Raw genomic sequence first — 19,322 nt, 5'->3', positions numbered from 1 at the left:
GTCTCTTCGCGTTATTCGCAGTCCGCTTTACAGCAGTTTTCTCTGGCCGAAACAATGTAAGTGTACTTCACAGTCCTCGTTTTGCAGTTCTGTTATTTCCTTACTCTAATTTACCTTAGTCGCAACTTTTATTTTTTTTGCTTTTTTACCGTTTTAGTTTCAACCCACGCTGTTTGTATGCACACTCTTAGTACCAAGCACGTCGGCTACAATAAATCTTCATTCGAATTTGGTTTGTGGTGTTGTTATTAAAGGCCAGGAGACTTACACGCTTATTGCAGTTTTAATGGTGAATCCGCGAGACGCGAGACTCGTATCTCGCGTCCTCGCCGATCCACGCTCTCAGAGTTGGGCAAAGACAAGACACGTTATTTCCAGTGCGATACAAGAGGTTCAATGGTTATCTCGATTATCTAAACACATTTATTTACGTGGTAAAGATTTGCTTCTAAATCTATGAACTGATGCTAGTCCTATTTGGAACGAAGTGTATTTGAAATAAAAAAGAATACTAAGTAAAACAAAAGTTGTCTGCAACACGAAGTATGCCTTCGCATTAAGACTGAGAATCCTAATGCTTATCGAATGTTCCCAAAAACCTTCTGATAATCTGCCCGCATCCACCCCTCACCCCGCTCCTCGCCACTGAACCGTACTGTTTTCACTAAGCAGCTGGTCAGCGGTCACGTTTACGAGGTAAACAAACCGATCGATTCTTGATGCCCGTTCTTGTCGATCGGAAAATCAAATACCAGCGTGATATTGCCGCGAAGATGAAGCAGTTATGTTATTTGATTCGTACTTCACATTCGAGTCGAAGCTTGGGTGGCACAGGTTATTTCTTGCGGTGGAATCGACGAGGGGAATTCAGAAAGTTGTAGTGTTTGTATTGTTGGAATAAATGGTCGCATGGGGATGGTAAGTTTAACAAACAATTTCAAATTTTGCCGCTTGAATTGAAAGAAAAGTTCATTTGAATTGCTTTCTTATATATTTCTGACGGTTTAAGATTAACCTGCTTGATTTATATCGGTTACGCTTCATGTTGACAAGTCCCTCAAAATGGCGGCCAAACTTGGAGATTGCCGAAAATTAGGTAAGTTCACGGAGTTATGAAGTTCTCGTAAAGGTCGGGCCGCAAAGTTTTTTTCCGTAGTTATCTTTTCTATGGCACCTACTTCCTAGCTATGTTAGTTGGATCAGTTAAGAACGCCTCACTTTTTCAAAAATTTACCTTGAATTTGATCGGTTTTGGCGTGTTTGATTTAGGCGAACCGATAAGGTGTCATTCAAGTCTTCCTGTTTCCTTGATTGACACGTGATGTTTACGAAAGTCGCCTCGATAGATAAGATAGAGTTAATATACATGGCTGTGGTATTTTTTATTTGCTGAGTTCCGTAGTTTTTTGTAAATTGTCCTCTAAAGTTGTATGAAATTAAAGTCTTGAAAAGTGTCACAACAAGCCTTCGCTCGAGTGAAATTTAATTTCCGTAAAACTCTGAAAAATAAAGAGATCCGATCAAACTAATTGTGGTTTTAGTATAGATACATGAATGTCTTACAACACACGAGAAACGAGCGAAATCCGTGTCTCAAGCAAAATCGACCGGACCGCTCTTACAGAGACACTCTCTTAAACGGCTACTGATGAAGAAGTAACGGGATTTCCTTCTTAGTTTACTGTGGCATGTTAGCAAATTAGTTTATCCAGACTTTTTTCCTTCTAAGAGGTTCGGAACAAATGATGTTTACTTCTTTAAGACAACCGCTGATTAGACTCTTGTGATTGAGGCTCACGTGGGTCTTGATGACATGTGGCAGGGGGGGGAGAGAGAGAGAGAAGCGGGTGCGGGAGGTGAGCAGCAGTTTTCGATTTTTCAATTATAAGGTGCTGAAGCGTTGAGTAGAAAATTTAATACGTTTTCTGTGAACAACGAAATATCATGGATTTTGTTCTAATATCTAATAATATCTATTTCTACTCTTTTTTCAGCTAGTAAAACATTGTTTTTGTTAAATCGCTCGTTTTTGTGTTTGTTTTATAAAGGGCATGACAGTTTTCGTAAAATCGACCTCCAGTGTTACCTTAAATTTGAGCCTCGATATGGGTCGCTACAAGTGTTCGCTGGGTTGATCAGAAAATCTCTCATAACTCGATAAATTTAAAAGATCAGATGAAGTGGATTGTGGTGCTAGTATAAGGACATGAAAGTCTTTCAATGTACAAGGAATCAGCGAAATCTATTTTCAAGCTAGATCGGCCGGACCGCTTTTATGGATACTCTCTCTTAATTATGAATATGAATAAAAATCATCAATTTAAAAGAGCCCGGTTCTGAAAAAGATGCACTGATTAGCAACTTCAAAATTTCTTTACTTGGGTGCATATTCTGACTGTTGATTATCCGTCGAACTGCAACCTTTTGTAGCAACCTAAGAAATGAGAAAGTAATGAACTACTTGTTCAGAAATAAAACCATATCAATTGCGCAAGTTTCCAGATCGGAATATTAAAAGCACAAATTTTGCAAGATATTATGAAAAAATTAAAACGGTCTAAGTTCTCGCGTGCAAAGAAAACACAACGAGTAAACCTAAATTAAAGACCAAAAACATCTATGAATCAGCACAGTTGCTAAACTATTAACACGAGTCTCTTTTCTTCTTTTTCAAAACAGCTCCAGGGTCATCAACTCTCTTTCTTTTCTGTTTTTTCAAAGTACCCAGATTGTTGTAAGACCTTGCAACATCAACATGCTCAGGTCCCAGCTGTTTCATCTGAATCTCCAGTGCACGCTTATAGCAGTCTTTTGCTTCATCTCTGTCGCCTAGATCACTGTGTAAAGTACCCAGATCGTTTAAAAAGGTCGCAACATCAACATGGTCAGGTCTCAGCTGTTTCATCTGAATCTCCAGTGCACGCTTATAGCAGTCTTTTGCTTCATCTGTGTCGCCCAGATCACAGTGTAAAGTACCCAGATTGTTGTAAGACCTTGCAACATCAGGATGCGCAGGGCCCAGCTTTTTCAGACGAATCTCCAGTGCAAGCCTATAGCAGTCTTTTGCTTCATCTGTGTCGCCCAGATCACGGTGTAAAATACCCAGATTGTTGTAAGACCTTGCAACATCAACATGCTCATGTCCCAGCTGTTTAATCTGAATCTCCAGTGCACGCTTATAGCAGTCTTTTGCTTCATCTGTGTCGCCCAGATCACTGTGTAAAGAACCCAGATTGTTGTAAGAGCTTGCAACATCAACATGCTCAGGTCCCAGCTGTTTCAGACGAATCTCCAGTGCACGCTTATAGCAGTCTTTTGCTTCATCTGTGTCGCCCAGATCACTGTGTAAAGTACCCAGATTGTTGTAAGAGTTTGCAACATCAACATGCTCAGGTCCCAGCTGTTTCATCTGAATCTCCAGTGCACGCTTATAGCAGTCTTTTGCTTCATCTCTTTCGCCTAGATCACTGTGTAAAGTACCCAGATTGTTTAAAAAGGTCGCAACATCAACATGATCAGGTCTCAGCTTTTTCATCTGAATCTCCAGTGCGCGCTTATAGCAGTCTTTTGCTTCATCTGTGTCGCCCAGATCACAGTGTAAAGTACCCAGATTGTTGTAAGACCTTGCAACATCAGGATGCGCAGGGCCCAGCTTTTTCAGACGAATCTCCAGTGCACGCTTATAGCAGTCTTTTGCTTCATCTGTGTCGCCCAGATCACGGTGTAAAATACCCAGATTGTTGTAAGACCTTGCAACATCAACATGTTCATGTCCCAGCTGTTTAATCTGAATCTCCAGTGCACGCTTATAGCAGTCTTTTGCTTCATCTGTGTCGCCCAGATCACTGTGTAAAGAACCCAGATTGTTGTAAGAGCTTGCAACATCAACATGCTCAGGTCCCAGCTGTTTCAGACGAATCTCCAGTGCACGCTTATAGCAGTCTTTTGCTTCATCTGTGTTGCCCAGATCACTGTGTAAAGTACCCAGATTATTGTAAGAGTTTGCAACATCAACATCCTCAGGTCCCAGCTGTCTCATCTGAATCTCCAGTGCACGCTCATAGCAGTCTTTTGCTTCATCTGTCTCGCCCAGATCACTGTGTAAAGTACCCAGATTGTTGTAAGACCTTGCAACATCAACATTCTCAGGTCCCAGCTGTTTCAGACGAATCTTCAGTGCACGCATATAGCAGTCTTTTGCTTCATCTGTCTCGCCCAGATCACTGTGTAAAGTACCCAGATTGTTGTAACAATCTGCAACATCAAGATCCTCAGGTCCCAGCTTTTTCATTTGAATTTCTAAGAGCCATTTACCATAGACTAGGGCCGCTCTATACTCACAATGGTCTAGGCACATGTAATGAAGGCTCCAAAGGCTATCCGGAAAATTACACAAGGCTCTTTCGGTCGCTTCTGGTACTCCTTTCCAGAGTGACATGTCTTCAATTTTTAAGCTCAACGTTTTAAGATGGGGAACTATTCTTGTTCCCACAACAATAGATTCTAGCTCTTCAAATTTTGAGAAAGACATTACCGCGTCATACACCACTTTGTAGCTTTGATCCTTTGCGAAACCTTTTATCGCTGATTTAATAACATCAAGAACAACACCATGGACTCGAATATAAACACCAGTTGATTCTTCTTCAATTAGCAACAGTGAACATTGACTCATCCTGGTTCTTATCATATCTTCATCTTCAAAATCGTCATCAATTGCTTTGATATACTCGGTAATAATGTCTTGCAGGATCGGCTGTGATGCACACATTGAGAGAAAAAGGAACGTGTGATGCCAAATTATGTCATCTGTCATCGCCTTTTCGACGGCGAGTGTTATTGCTTCGGTCATGGTCTTCCGATAGGCTGTATTTGTCGCAGCAAGAATGCTTTCAGTACTTCTTCGTTTCCCCTCTTTCAATTTCTTCAAATAGTCGGTCCAGCCAAATTTCGAGGTTCCTTTATTCTGACGAACTTGTCTCACATACGTGGCTGCGGCTGCCAATGAAAGTGGCTGGTAGTCTAGTTCTTTTGCAATTTCTTTTTCCATCTTGGCATCTGAGATACCAGAAAGGAGGTTAAGCAGAGAGCATGCATCATCAGGATGCATTCCTGCGCTGATTGAGATATTTTGTATGGAAGAGCTTGACAACGATATAGACGCAGTGTCTTGTGTTGTTATTAGCATCTGACCCCTTGCCCACAACTCGCTGTCTGCATCTGGCAAATAATCGCTTGTACGAGATTCGCTGGTCTCATTATCAACTACTAACAGCCATGAAGCGTAATACTTAATTTTTGTACTTATTAAGGTCTTAAAATATGAAATCTTCTCGTCTGTGTTCAATTCCTTGGAGCCATAAGTGTTTGTTATTTCATACCCGGGACATTTGCAATGTTGAGCGAAAAGGACATACGATTCTAAAAGTGCTTCTGAGTTTTCAGCATTCAACGTCATGACAAATGAAGCTGCGGAAGGTACTTCTTTGACTTCGTCGTAAAATCGCTTGGCTGCTAAACGGGCCAGCTGAGATTTTCCACTTCCTGGATTTCCTGACAAATACAGTGTGCTCAACCCATCGTTGGCGCCTTTTAGTGTTTTGAGGTTTTTTAAAACTTCACCGACTCCAGATTCCCGAGGAGTGATGTCGTGGCTAGGTTTGGCAGGGAGAATGCGAAATGGAGAGACATCGGAATGTAATTGCTCTTCTAAGGCAAGCCTCTGTTCTTCTTTTTGTTGAAGTTCCTTTTCCTTTTCCTTGTATTTTTGTTTCAATTTTTCAAACTTCATTGTAACTTCGGTTAACCCCTCTGTAGGGAAGTTTTCCTGATTTTGAACTTCACCGATTTTCCGTGTGGGGAGATCGAGTTCGTCGAATGCAGTTTTAGCCCTCCTAAGAGCCTCATGGAAAAGTTTGTCGCAGAGTTTGCTTCCTTTTACATGTGCAAATACGTCATTTCGAACTTCCCTTAGTTCGTCCACGTTTGATTTAATCGATAATTCGAGACGAGGATTGCGCCACTTACCAATGCAATCTGAATACAGGATAGCGTAAAACAGCATGGAACAATCCCATTGAGCTGTGTTGCCTTTCTTCATGGTTTTTAACATCTGAGCGTTTCTTTTTCTGTTTTCATCCTTCTCGCCATCCCAGAAGTCGTATCCATTTTTACGTTTATCTTTCCATTCTCCGAATTTTGTCTTGTGTCGTTTGTTCCATTCTTGTTTGAAGATGATTCGCAGACCGTCAGTTATTATGTCAGTGACAACGTAACAAATCCTGAAGTAATTAAGTTCCTCTGGGGTGTACGTTAAAGCAGTGGCCATTATCAGTTACATCCTGTGAAAACCATAGTAATGTTAATACCCACTTCGGATATGTCATTGGTCACTATACCTTTGCTGATCCTCTTATGGTTTTGCCGTACTTATTTTTAACCACTCACTTACCTACCACGATTCATGTCAGTTGTATAGGAGAGAGGAGGGTAAGGGAAATGGAAAAAATCTCGTTCTAAAAGCAGTTGGCTAAATGGAGTCAGAGGCTATTAGAAGGGAGGAAAAGAGAGTGATAAAGATTCACTGTCACTCATAACATAATTATAATACAGAAAAGAGTGTGAAGCATCAGAGACGCGGTTTATGTGTGTAAGAAATCATCTTCTTCCTTCAGTTATTTATTAATTTTTTCGTTTCTTTCAGTGCTCAATTGATCCCAGGATAGGTATTTTTGCGAGACACAGTCGACCTGAAATACGGAACTCTACAGATCTCACCTGATTTGCCCACTTCGCACACAAGAGAGAAAAAATTAGGTTAAAATGTTGACATTGAATCATTCAGCCCAAGAACAAAATTACGCCGGGAACGGATCGTCACTTTTCACTTAGATCAAGCATGACACACCTAACAGTTAACTTCAATTCACGTGAAATCGTATCCGGTGGTTTCTCGGCGAAAGGAAATAAATGATAACTCTGAAGCTAGAGATCGAAAACAAAAATAAATTCAGAGAAAAAGTTTACCGAACTTGTGGGTTACACTCTTCTCTTAGTCGTCAATCCTTGTTTTATCGTTTATCATCAACGTTCGTTCACCCTCCCCACCATAGGGATCTAGAGAGGTTGAACTGCCATCTGATGTTTTCTCTTGCAAGATGATCTTGCAGCCTCTCGCTCTTGCGTATTTTCTTTATCCAGCTTGCACTGGCTTTAAATAACGATGCATTATTTAAAAAGATAAGACGCGGTCGTGTCCTTCTCGTGTTCGTGTCCTTCGCCGTCTGTGGTCTGGTTACCTCCAAATGTACAACTCTCGAAGTGGCATGGATAAATATTAAAACGTGTCAATTTCCTCGCTCTTTCTATGTGATCTTGTAGTCGAGTGGACACGCGAAATTCACTCCAGTTGTCTCAAATGGTTACCCACCTTCCGAACTAAAACTCTGCATTTCTGCTGTAAATGTGGATCCGTAGGGCTTTGTGCTGAACACCTGTCAAATGTTGCAACGATTGATAAACTTCTTGACTTTGGACCTCAGCCTTGAAATCCACCAGTGATTTTGTAAGGTTGTCATTGTGTTTGCCACTCCCAGATGCAGTATCTGCCCATGCGTATGAGAAATTAGCCAAATAGGCCTCCCTCAATGTATATTGGATTATAACCAGGTATTCTTTCCTTACACCTTAAATGCTTGCGTGGTCCTCGAATAACTCCCAGCCAGGTGCTTACAAGTTTGGCGGCGTACTACTTTGGACCTTTCTGACCTAACGATTCCTTGCGCCCACAATCTCCTCCGTTGTAAAGGGGCCTGTTGTCTTCCCAGTTGCTCGTCTTTATGCTAGGGAATTGTTCCAGAACTTCAGTGCCCACGCCTTTACTTGCAGAGTATTCCCATACCTGTTTCCTGCTAGAATTGTTTCCCACTCATCGGGTTTATGATCCTTAGCGTAGGTACTTTCTATCTTGGTAGGTTTTTGTTCATCGTTGACGTCTTTAGTGCATTGAAGATCTAGCTGCACCGGCCGCTGCTTCTCATCTAGAGGCCACATTTTGGACCTGCCAAATTAGCCAAATTCTTCTCTGTTGGCAGTACTTCCAGCTGACTCCTATCTCGCTGGGGATTTTTGCCATCTTCTTCTCTTGGTTTCCTACGAAAACTTTCCAAGGTTTTCCCGGATTGGTGATCCAGTACAGGGCGTCCATACCGTCCATCCATACAGTTATGGAACCAATAAGCAATCGCTCCAGGGCGTCATGTAGATTTCGGACCATGTTTTCCGCCATCTGACCGCTCACTAGTTATAGTCTCGCAGTAGATGTGGCTCGTTTTAAGATTCTAGATTTTGAGGTGAGTAAACCTTGAACTACTCCTGCCGTGCTTTCGATTACGGTTATGGTTGCATCGTTACTGGCGTCAGCGAATAAATGAAGATGTACGGCTTGCACTCGACCAGCTCCTCTTGCTATGCTTTTTGGAACTCTCACAGGCTTCAATTGCGTAGACCATTTGATCCACTCCCTCTTTAGCTTCTCTGAAACTTCCGCGTTCCAACCCTTCATCTCGTCGCATGCATCTCGGTAGATCTGCTCTCCTTTCACAGTTGTCGGTGACATTATCCCCAGTGGGTCGTAAATACCTGCTAGGTGGCTGATTAGTACTCTCTTTGTCGATGGCTGACACGGGGCTCTGGTAATTGCACCTCTAGTATGTCTCCTCTCTTGTCCCGGACCGTCCCAAGGATCTGACTTGGGTATGTCGAGTCTTCGCTCTTTAGGCGCTCAATGTCTGCTTCCCCCTTGTGGACGGGAAACTTCCCACTCTCCAGAATGCCATTTGCTTCCCTCTTGAATTCTTTTAGCTCCTCTACTTCTTCCCCTGTTTTCATCAAATTGTCTACATACGTGATTTCTGTTAGCGCTTGAATGGTTTCTTGACATTCTTCATCTTGCTGATCGTAGTGATAGTTGAGGGTAGCCCCAAACAAGAATGGGCTTGAATTTCCTCCAAAGGGTACTCCAGTGAATCTCAAGTGTTTCTCTCTACCGTTTGTGTTGAACAAGAGTAGGAAGGAACCTCTATCTTTCGCTCTGACGCCAATCTGTCGGAATGCTTCTGAATATTTGCCATTAAGATGTGTGTGGACATGCGTGCTCTGATTAAAATGCCCCGCAGTAAGGGCTGCAGTGGTGGACCCGTGTACATACACCTGTTGATACTGTTTCCCAGAGGGTGTGGCTTGGCACTAGCATCGAAAACCATTTTCACTTTTGCTGTGCTCGCAGTCTCCCTAACCACTGGTTTATGTGGCATATAAAACGTGCGTTCTGCTGCGGGTATTTCGGACGTAGCCTCCACTACTCCTTCCTCTAGCTGGTCTTTTACTATTTTTTCGTACTCTTTCTTCAAATTGGGATCTTGGCTTAGCTTCCTTTCAACTCTACAAAAACGTCATCTGCACTGTTCTTCGTTTGTACTTGCTAAGGAACCTCCTTGGATCCATGGCACGCTCACTTCGTACCTGCCGTTCGCTTCCCCTGTGATGTTCTCGTTAAACTGCTGAGCACTTCTGACTGTTCATGCTCTGCTCTGTCTTCCACTCCCAATACGTCTAGACTGTATAGCTTCTCGTATTCGTTTGCCTCCTTGATATACATAAACTTGTTATCGGCGTAATCTTCTCCTCCATGTATTACCCAACCAAAAGTCGTACTATCCACGGTGAGATCCTCAGGGCGTCCCTTCAACGTTTCCCCCAGTTTCACGTGTATTGGGTACTCTTTATTCCTCGTCTTATAGAACAGCTTGTCTCAGGCGTGTTCGTACTTTGATTTTAACTTCCCAATAGTCGGCTTTTTCGCGGTTGTAAAAGTCGTATACTCACTTCTAGAGATTTCTATCGGCTCGCTTGTTGTGTCGTCCAGGGAATGAATTCTCACATTGATATGGGCACGGAGTGTCTTTGCACGCCGTTTATGGTAACGATTCGGCGCGTTTCATGGCGTGAGGGTTTCAGATTTAACTTTTTAATTGCTTCTTTGGATATAAAATTCCTACCAGATCCCGTGTCCAAATATGCCCACAATGTAACGCCTTGAACCTCTAGCGGAATGATGGCCCGTAAGGATCTATCTTCAGAGCCAGGGTGTATGTGGTGAACTTCATGTTGTCCCTCGGTCCGTTTACTGATGGTTTGTCCCATAGGCTTGTGTGGTGTCTCGACTTGCAGTTGAAACATGGGCGACTCCTGCAGTGGTTTGCCTCATGACCCTCTCGTCTACAGTTGTAACACAATTTAACATCGCAGGATTTCCCCAGTAATAATCTCCACAGTTAAGGCACGAAGGAGCTCTAGGCTCACGCACGTTCTCCCTCTTTCCTTTTGAATACAAATGCCTTTCTCCTGTCCGTGCGCTCCCCTGTCAGTGGGCGAGGCGTCATCCGTCTAAAGAAAAAATGTACCGAACCTGCGGGGTACACTCTACTCCCAATCATCAAATCCCTGTTTTATTGTTTATCATCAACGTTCACCACTTCACAAATTTCGAACGCTCTTTCCTCAAACCTATCACTCTAATTATCACGTCTCGCATTTCAATCTTTGTCAGAGATTACTCAACGCTAATTGATTTCCGATTGATTTTTTTGCGACAAGGTGACAGATGATTTAACAATAGGATCATATATATTTAAAATGAGAAAGACCAGAGCGTGAGACTTGAACATTGTGAGAGAAAGGGAGATCAAGTTAATTTTATAAAATAAAACGTGAAGTTTCGGAACATAGCAGACCTTTTAGTCTCATTTGCATCACAGTGGCACTTCCGACGGGACTCGCGAAGCATGATGCTGACCAAAGAATTTTGCAGATGCTATTGTACACTTATGAAAAAAACACGCGGCATTGTGGAAAAGGGAAACCTAGAAACAGTTGAGCGAGATAGCGACAACCGACAAGCCTTGGTAAAAGTAGCAGACGCGCTTAAACTAAGGGTTGAGCGGACCATGTTCGGGGCCGAAAAAGCGCAGAAACGTTGGAAATTGGAGCAGTAGCATTAAAGAATCGATCGCCGAAGTTGACGAAGAAATTTCGCGACTGGAGAAATGGCTCGTGGAGAAGAATGAAGAAATCGAACGTCGAAAGCAAAAGGACGAAGAAGAGAAGAAAGCCCGTGCTCGTGAAGAGGAGCTTAAATTCGAAAGAAAACAAATAGAGATGAAGTTAAAATTCGAACGCCAACTGGAAAAGGACAAGGAACAACAACAACCAGTTGAGAAGGCTAATCAGAGTGAACAAAGGACAACAAAGCTACCAAAACTACAGAGCACAAAGTTTGATGGGACGTATGAAGCATGGCTGCCGTTCTTGAACAAATTTCAAGCTGAAATTGATAAAGCAAACCTAGTATCTATGACCAAGTTTGCATATCTAAAAAAGCTGGTTGATCCAAAGGTTCGAACGGAGATAGACGGACTGCCTTTCACAACAGAGCGCCACGAGGGGGCAAAGAATATCCTCTTCGGCGAACATGAGAAAACTAGTGAGATCGTGAATGAGTAAGTCCAGAACATCGCGAAGTTGCCTGTCATAACAGGAACACAACCTGAGCTTATCCTCGAAGCTCGTGTACAATGTGCAATGTTTGGAGACACTTGGCAAATTGAAAGACGTGACAGGAAATGCAAGGAGTGTGTTTGATAAACTAAGGGGCGTAAAAGCAGATCTAGTAAGAGGAGAAATAGACTGAAAGGACTGGAACTTTCCACAATTGATAAAAGCTTTGAAAAGTTGGAAGGAAATAAATCTTATTGCGAGTGCAGGGAAGCCAGGTGTTAAATTCTGCGATCGCGAAAAAAATTTCGTTGCAAACGAAATAACAACGCAACTGAACAGAGAGCTGTGAATTGTAAAAATTTTGTTACAATTGTAACAACTAGGTCTGAAACAACTGTGTTTTAATTTTGCAGGAAGTCGACACCGCGCTGCTGAGAGCAAATGTTGTTCTGGCTGCCAGATCTGTAGCCGAAGACATCATACGTCGATATGCGAGAGACCTACATCGCGAGACCAGCTGATGACTGCAACGAGCGTAGAGAGAAAATGATTGGTGTAACCCATGGTCACATTTGACGTGAATGGTGTTAAGTGTCGAGCATTGTTGGATACGGGAGCCAGAAGTTCCCACGCTTCACCAACGGTTCTGGAATGTTTCCATTTGCGTCCGATCCGTCAACAATTCAAGCGTATTGAAACAATGTATGGTACTTCAAACAAAGCGATGGACATCTAGGCCTACAATTCGAATCGTAGATGGCAAATTCACCTTAGAAGCCGAAGTAAACAAGGCTGACCACAAAGAGTTGTTGAAACCCAAAATGCACAGAAATAGTAGCGCAGTTTTCTCATTTGAAGGGCGTAACCTCGAATGATAACGACGAGAAGGCGATTTTCCTCGTTCATCTGATCCTTGGAACAAACGAGTATGCTAAGATAAAAACAAGGAAGAGACCAAGAGTGGGCGCTCGGGAGAACCAATGGCAGAATATACGAAGTTCGGCTGGACAATCTTGTCACCCAGTACGGAGTTGGATCTCAGCAACATGTTCATAGCGCAGACCAACGCAATCGATTACAAACAATTGTGCAAGTTAGACGTTTTGGGGCTAAAGGATAATTCAGACATATCAAGTGAAAACCAGGAAACCGTTCACGAAGAGCAACTAACTAGAGTCCAGAAGGCGATACGAGAGGAGCCTGCCATGGAAAAGGAATCATCCTCCCTTACCGAACAATCACAGCGGAAGTTTAAAATGTTTCCAAATCTTGTGTGGAAGTTAGAGAAATAAGACAAGCTTGAGAGGTACAACGACATCATCTAGAATCAACTGAGTCAAGGGAACGTGGAACGCGCCGACGATGTGGTCAGGGGTGGAATAGAGTTCTACATTCCTCATAAAACCGTCGTGCGTGAGAACGCACAATCTACAAAGATGCGTATTGTCAATGATACTTCTGCAAGGGCAAATGCAAGTGTCCCCTCACTTAATGAGTGTCGCGAAATCGGCCCTCCACTACAGAACCAGCTTTATAACTTGTTTATATGAAATAGGTTTTATCCCGTGACAATAGCTGGCGATTTAAAACAAGCTCTTTTACAAATTCACGTCTGAAGCCTTACACTTTCATTGGTTAAAAGATCTGGCAAGCAAGCAAGTAGAAACCTTGCGATTCACTCGAGTACTCTTTGGTTTAGCATTGTCTCCACTCCTCTTAGACGCAGTTATCAAACAACATCTACAGCGATACAAATTGGTGAGCCTGGAACTAGTAGAGGAGATAGAGCGCATTAAGTACGAAGACGATCTAATCAGTGGTGGTGAGACAACAAACCAAGCGTCAGAATTCAAGATGACATCCACAATAATTTTTGTTGAGGCGACTTTCGAGCTTCACAAGTGGCATTCAAACAATCGGGAGTTAGAGATTGAAACTGTGACTTAAGATAAAGAAAGTCAGAGTTACGCCAAACAATAACTGGGTACCAGAAAGGGCGAATCAAAACTGCTGAGAATCCCCTGGGACAAAGAAAAGGACGAAATTCAGGTCAGCTTCCCTACCTTAACCGCTAGGCCGAAAAAAAAGGACATCTTGGGAAAAGTCGCAAAAATTTACAATCCACTTAGACTAGCTTCGCCCGTGACCCTCTCCGGGGAAATCCTTTACAGATATGCCTGTGGCACTAGGTTCGCGTGGGATAGCCTCCCACCGTGTGACTTACAAGCCAAATGGAGAAAATGGAAACAAGGTCTTCCAGAGCACGTAAACGCGCCAAGAAACGTAGTGAAGTATGAGGGGAAGATATTATCAATCGACTTACATACATTTGGAGACTCAAGCGGGAAAGGAGTTCCAGCCGCAACTTTTGCAGCAGCGGATCAACCATCAGCCACGAATCAAGGCCTTGTGACTGAAAAGTCGCGGCTTGCGAAGAAAGGACTCACGATTCCCCACTTAGAACTAGTGGCTGGACATATATCTACAAATCTAGTGCTAAACGTCAAAGAAGTCCTGGGGGGTTTTCCCGTAGGAAGTGTTTATGGTTGGCTGGATAGCACATTAGCACTGCACTGGATCCGTGAAAACGGCGAATACATGCAGTTCGTCGAATATCAAGTCAGGAAGTTTCAGAAAAATCAAATCAACTGGAGGCATGTACCAACAGAAGAGAATGAAGCGGACGTGGGGATTCGGGGAGGAGGTGTTAGAATATCAAAGCCACAGGACTGGCCGCCAGACCTTGTAACGACATCCACTCAGGAAACAAAACCAGAAAAAGTAAAACAAACGCGCGAGTTGTTTGCTCTATCAATAGAGAAAACAGAGAACTACGACGCCTTCAATGAGCTGCTCGAGAAGCACGAGCTGTGGCGTGTGTTGCCTGAATCGCGAGATTCCTCCACAACGTAAGAACCGCCAGAAATAGATAGTCGTTGGTCCCCTTACAATTGAAGAAATAGAGAAACAGACAACGTTCTAAATCAAGCGAGCTCAACAGCAAGCGAATTTGAACGAGAAATTTCAAGAACACGGCTTACAGTTGAATGTGCAAAGAAATCAAGAGGGAATATTAAAGTGTAAAGGAATAATTCAAGGCCATTACCCCATCTTTCTGCCAGACTCCTCGCCCTTCACTCGCAAGTTAGTTCGCTGATCTCACGTCGACACATTGCACAGAGGAGTGGCCCTTACCATGACCAAAAGACTTAAGCAATAATGGGTACGGCGCTTAAGGGCACTTGCATAACAAGTTCTCAGGGCGTGTTCAGGCCGCAAGCGTTATCAGGCCATGGCACTGGCAACACCACCCCCTGGACTCCTTCCCACTGACCGTACAGAGGGGAGCACCCTATTAGAGGTTATTGGGGTTGATTTTGCAGGGCCCATTAAGTACTGTATCAGAGCCAAAACAGAAGGAAAGACCTATCTTGCATGGTACCCATGCAGTCTTACTCGAACATTATTTTTGGAAGTGCTACCAAACCTGGCGACCAGAGAATTCCTAAGAAGTTTGAAATGGCTCATCTTGCGTCGTGGGCGTCCAGAGAAGATATATTCCGACCATGGGAAAACCTTTGTCGGCACCGAGAAGTGGCTCAAACAAGTTAAGCGTGACGAGAAGATACAAGACTACCTAGCACATGAGAACATCAAGTTGCAATTCAACCTCAGCCGCGCCGCTTGGCGGGGAGGACAATTCGAGCGCCTCATCGAACTGGTCAAAACAACTTTAAACAAGACTATCGGAAGCGGAATGCTGACCTTAACAGCACTATGTGAAGTGGTACTGGATGTGGAGATTGCTTCGAAAAACCGCACTTTATGTTACGTCGAAGTAATAGTGCCCACCCCTAACTCAATGTTATTTCTTCAATCAAACCAGCTACCAAAACTGGCACCACACCATCTAAGAGAATTTGATCAGCGCAGAAGAGCTTATTACCTGCAAAAGTGCAAGCATGCTTTGTGGTTCAGGTGGACCGCTGAATATTTACAAGGGTTGCGAGAACGAAACCGGATGAAAAGCAAGGGTCAAAATACACCCATCATCAAAGACGAGGAACGAAATCGCAACAAATGGAAAATTGGAATAGAGGAAGGTCTGATTTCGGGACGGGAGGGAACAGTTCGAGCTGCCAAACTTCAAGCGGGGAAGGAACGCTCGGGCGGTACTATTCTCCGTTGGAGAAAAACAGGGGTTTGTGTCAGGATTATTCAAAGTTAATTGTTCCCGATTGATATTTTTGCGATGAGGTGACAGATGATTTAACAATAGGATCATATAATATATTCAAAATGAGAGAGACCAGAGCGTGAGACTTGAACAGTGTGAGAAAGAGGGAGATCAAGTTGTTTTTTATACAACAGACGTGAAGTTTCGGAACATAGCAGACTTTTTAGAATCATTTCCGACATCTTAACCTAACCGTGACTGCCTAAGAGTCATGTCACGCAGCCTCCGTTTAAAAGGTTACTTGGAACTTACTTAGGATTCAGTGATTTAGGTAATACATACCGCTCTAGGAGTTTGAAAAACCTTGGGAATACTTGAACTGTCTGCAATCAAAGGTTAACAATTTAGAATCACTTGCTTTTAAAGCTGCACCAGCAGCAAAGGTCATAAGCAAAAAACTCAGGCGCTGTGATTGGTTCTTACCTATGCTCTATTGGAGGACAAATGCAGCATATAAAACAAATAGAATCCATGTTGCCCGGGTTCTTAACAATAATGGATCACAGATGACATCACAAATGTGGCAAGGACAGTAGACGCAGTCAGCTGCGCTTCGTGTGCCACCTTTTTGTTCGCGCCACATTTTGACTTCATCTGTGATTTCTTACTGAACAAACGCAGGGCGACGCGGAAGTTATTTCTTGAATTAACAAGTATTGAGCGTAGTTTGTTGTTATTTTCGGTCTTTCACTTCCTATCACAAAATGACACAGACATTTGAAACGCTTTGACCCAATTATATAATGGATATCAAAACTTCTTCTATAAGCTGTTGGACATTCTGGATTCCTGCCGGCGGAAGCAGCTATTCTGCGCCTTCTGCATCTAACACTGCCACAATTAGTAAGTTTCTCTTCCTTAAGGTATCTTTTGCAAGTATTCGAAAAAATTTTTTTACTTTCTGTTCACGGCTTATGTGACGGTAATCAGTCAAGGATTACATTTGCGTCTGGTCATGCGTAATGAGGGAAAAGTGAAAACGAAACGGGGTTATTGATGAAAATTGCCGAGAAAAAGGATTTTTCCAAGCCCTCAGCCAAGAAATTTATTGGAAATTAAAAGCTTCCTTCTATGGAATGTTGACATTTGGAACAGAATGATTTGAGAGGAAACTTAACGAAAAGCATTTGTTTTGTTTGCTGTTTATCTCGTTCCTTCTTTATGTCCCAGAATAGAAATCTCACAAGCTTTAAAGTCTGCACCCTGCAGGTACTATGCATATTATTTGACTGAAAACTATTTTTAATTCGCTTTGTTGCGGTTTTCGTCGATTATCTGCCGTAGAAAAATGACACATTCGATGTGCTTTGACCCATTAGTCAAGATTATTTTTCAAACTTCTTTCGCCTTACGAAAGTGTAGAAAATTCGTGGCTCACTTGGCAGGGGACTAATCCAGAAGATCATAATTTACAAGTAAAAACCTTCGAGAAATTTTAAATGGAAAAGACAATACTTCTAAGGCGCCGATCGAATTAATATGATGTCGAACCGACGGGCCATTTCTCTTGATTTGCTAAAGTAATTACTTTATTGGGTAGGTTACTGGGTTGCGTCAATCGAGAGAAGATAATTTAGTTTCTCTTGGGTACGTTTGGTTTCACTCTACTGAAAGATTTGATCGTCGAAGAAAAGTCAAAATGACGGGTAGACTTTAATGAATATAGCCCGCTTAGTAAAAGACTTTCCCCAAATTAAGCCAAGAGATCCATTTGAAATAATACGAGGCCTTCTATGAAATATTGACATTTGGACCAAATCCATTGAAGAAGACACTTAGCGAAGAGCGTAAGTGTTCAAGGTATTTACTTTTTTTTTGCTGTTTATTTCGTTCCTCCGTGATCTCACAGACACAGCATCTCATATGTTTTGAAGTCTTGTTTGCTCGGCTGTTGCAGTCTTTTCACAGCTGGTATATCTATAGGCAGCTCTCACACCATAAAGATTGGAGCTTTGAAAAAATTGAAGCGGGAATAATCCGCGTTTCCTTATTTCAAATTTACTGTCCCGCTAAAGACAGCACTTCTGATCAGTAGTTAAGCTGACACACTCAGAATATAAGATCATGAAATCATAAAGCGTATTAAAATAAAATCAATAACATTTTCATCGATTTAAAGTAACTTGTGCTGAGGACGATGGAAGAAATTACAGTGATCAGCATGATATTTCATCTTGTTACAGTCTCAACAAGCTGATTCTCTTCCAGATAATAGTCTCTTTCTTAACATCGAATATCATATCAACATAAGAATTCTGAAAAGTTCGCTTCTTTATTTTTCGCTTGAGACGAGTTGTATCTGCCTCTAATCACTTTTTATGAAAGTGAATTGAAGCATATTAACGGTTGTCAAAGTTATGAAAACTTTTAGTGAGGTATACATACTTCATTTGCGGTAAAGAATATAAACTACGTTCTGTAGTCAACAAAACACTCAACGAACTCGAAAGCGAAAGCTAATCTGGCGTTGTCGCAATGCATACTATTGACATCCCTAAATAGCTGCACCCTGCTGGTATTATATCAATTGTTTTACTGACAACTATTGAATTCGCTTTGGTTTCATCATTGGTCAAGTTTTTGCCCCCAGCAAAATAACACAACAATGTGCCTTGACCCGTCAATCTTCATTAGTCTTCAAAGTTACTTCGCTCTTCAAAAGTCGATAAAAAAATCCTCCCATTAGACATCATTTCACATTGCCCACATAAATGAAAAGTAGATACTTGGTTGCCCAAAAGCAGTTAAATATTTAGTTTCAGTTTCAAAATTAGCAAGTCCTGGCCCGCTACAGAAACAACTAAATTACACTATAAAGCAATGTACTTACCAGCGAGGCTAATTTCTTTCGATCTTTTCACTGCCGCTTTGGATCGTGATAGCCGGGCTCGCACGAAGACGACTCCTAGTCGTTTGCATGCAATCCAAACGTCCCGATCTGTACATCGGAAGTGAAAACAAAGCGCATGAAACGATAATACTTTATCTAATATTGTACCGTTGTCCTTAAAACAATTGATAATTTTCTCACAAAAAAATTTGCAGCTGTAACCAAATCGTAGCGGGGGTAGTCTGTTTCTTACTTTATCCTTTTTTCATCATCATCATCTAACTAAACAAAGCAGTTCTTTCATTTATTTGACACACGTAGCACATCCGATGATGAAATGTAACGTCCCTTTAATATCATTTTCAGCAATCTAAAGTGACGATAGTAGAAATCGCCGTGCAATTACACCTTTTCGCCAAATCTGTTTTATCAAGCTCCTTCTCCATCAGCGTGTGTCGTATCAATATAAATATTCTAGAATGTACGCTTGATTATTTTCCGTTTGAAACGAGTCGTAGAAACCTTTTAATAAGGTAGCAGTACTTCATTTGCGAAAAAGAACATAGGCTGCTGTCTGTATTCAACAAAACACTCGAGGAATTCGAAAGCGAACGTTTATCTGGCTTCGTCGTAGAGCACATTAATCAGGTCCCTAAATAGCTGCAGCCTGAGGGTAATATGCATTTTATTTGACCGAAA

At 42.2% G+C, this 19,322-nt stretch overlaps 2 protein-coding genes and 1 pseudogene across 12 annotated transcripts in view; 1 reads left to right on the top strand and 2 right to left on the bottom strand.

Moving 5' to 3' along the window:
• Positions 1 to 907: 907 nt before the first annotated feature.
• The window catches only part of LOC136284396 (uncharacterized), a 31,043-nt gene continuing 12,628 nt past the window's right edge, over positions 908 to 19,322 (bottom strand). For all 11 annotated transcript variants that reach the window (XM_066174691.1, XM_066174692.1, XM_066174693.1 and 8 more), the window contains 3 exons: positions 18,624 to 18,731; positions 16,076 to 16,116; positions 908 to 6,341 (listed from right to left, as the gene is read on the bottom strand). In XM_066174691.1, coding sequence (XP_066030788.1) covers positions 2,645 to 6,328 — 3,684 coding nt within the window. In that variant the 5' untranslated portion in view covers positions 6,329 to 6,341; positions 16,076 to 16,116; positions 18,624 to 18,731 and the 3' untranslated portion in view covers positions 908 to 2,644. The remainder of the gene's footprint in view (positions 6,342 to 16,075; positions 16,117 to 18,623; positions 18,732 to 19,322) is intronic.
• LOC136277054 (uncharacterized) lies at positions 6,387 to 9,790 on the bottom strand (annotated as a pseudogene).
• Positions 14,849 to 15,784, top strand: LOC136284116 (uncharacterized). Its single transcript, XM_066173936.1, has one exon. It carries the CDS (start codon positions 14,849 to 14,851, stop codon positions 15,782 to 15,784), a length of 936 nt encoding a protein of 311 aa, XP_066030033.1.

This window comes from Pocillopora verrucosa, chromosome 11, assembly GCF_036669915.1.
Source record: "Pocillopora verrucosa isolate sample1 chromosome 11, ASM3666991v2, whole genome shotgun sequence".
NCBI classification, from domain to species: Eukaryota; Metazoa; Cnidaria; class Anthozoa; order Scleractinia; family Pocilloporidae; genus Pocillopora; species Pocillopora verrucosa.
This window is presented reverse-complemented; position numbering and strand designations above follow the sequence as displayed.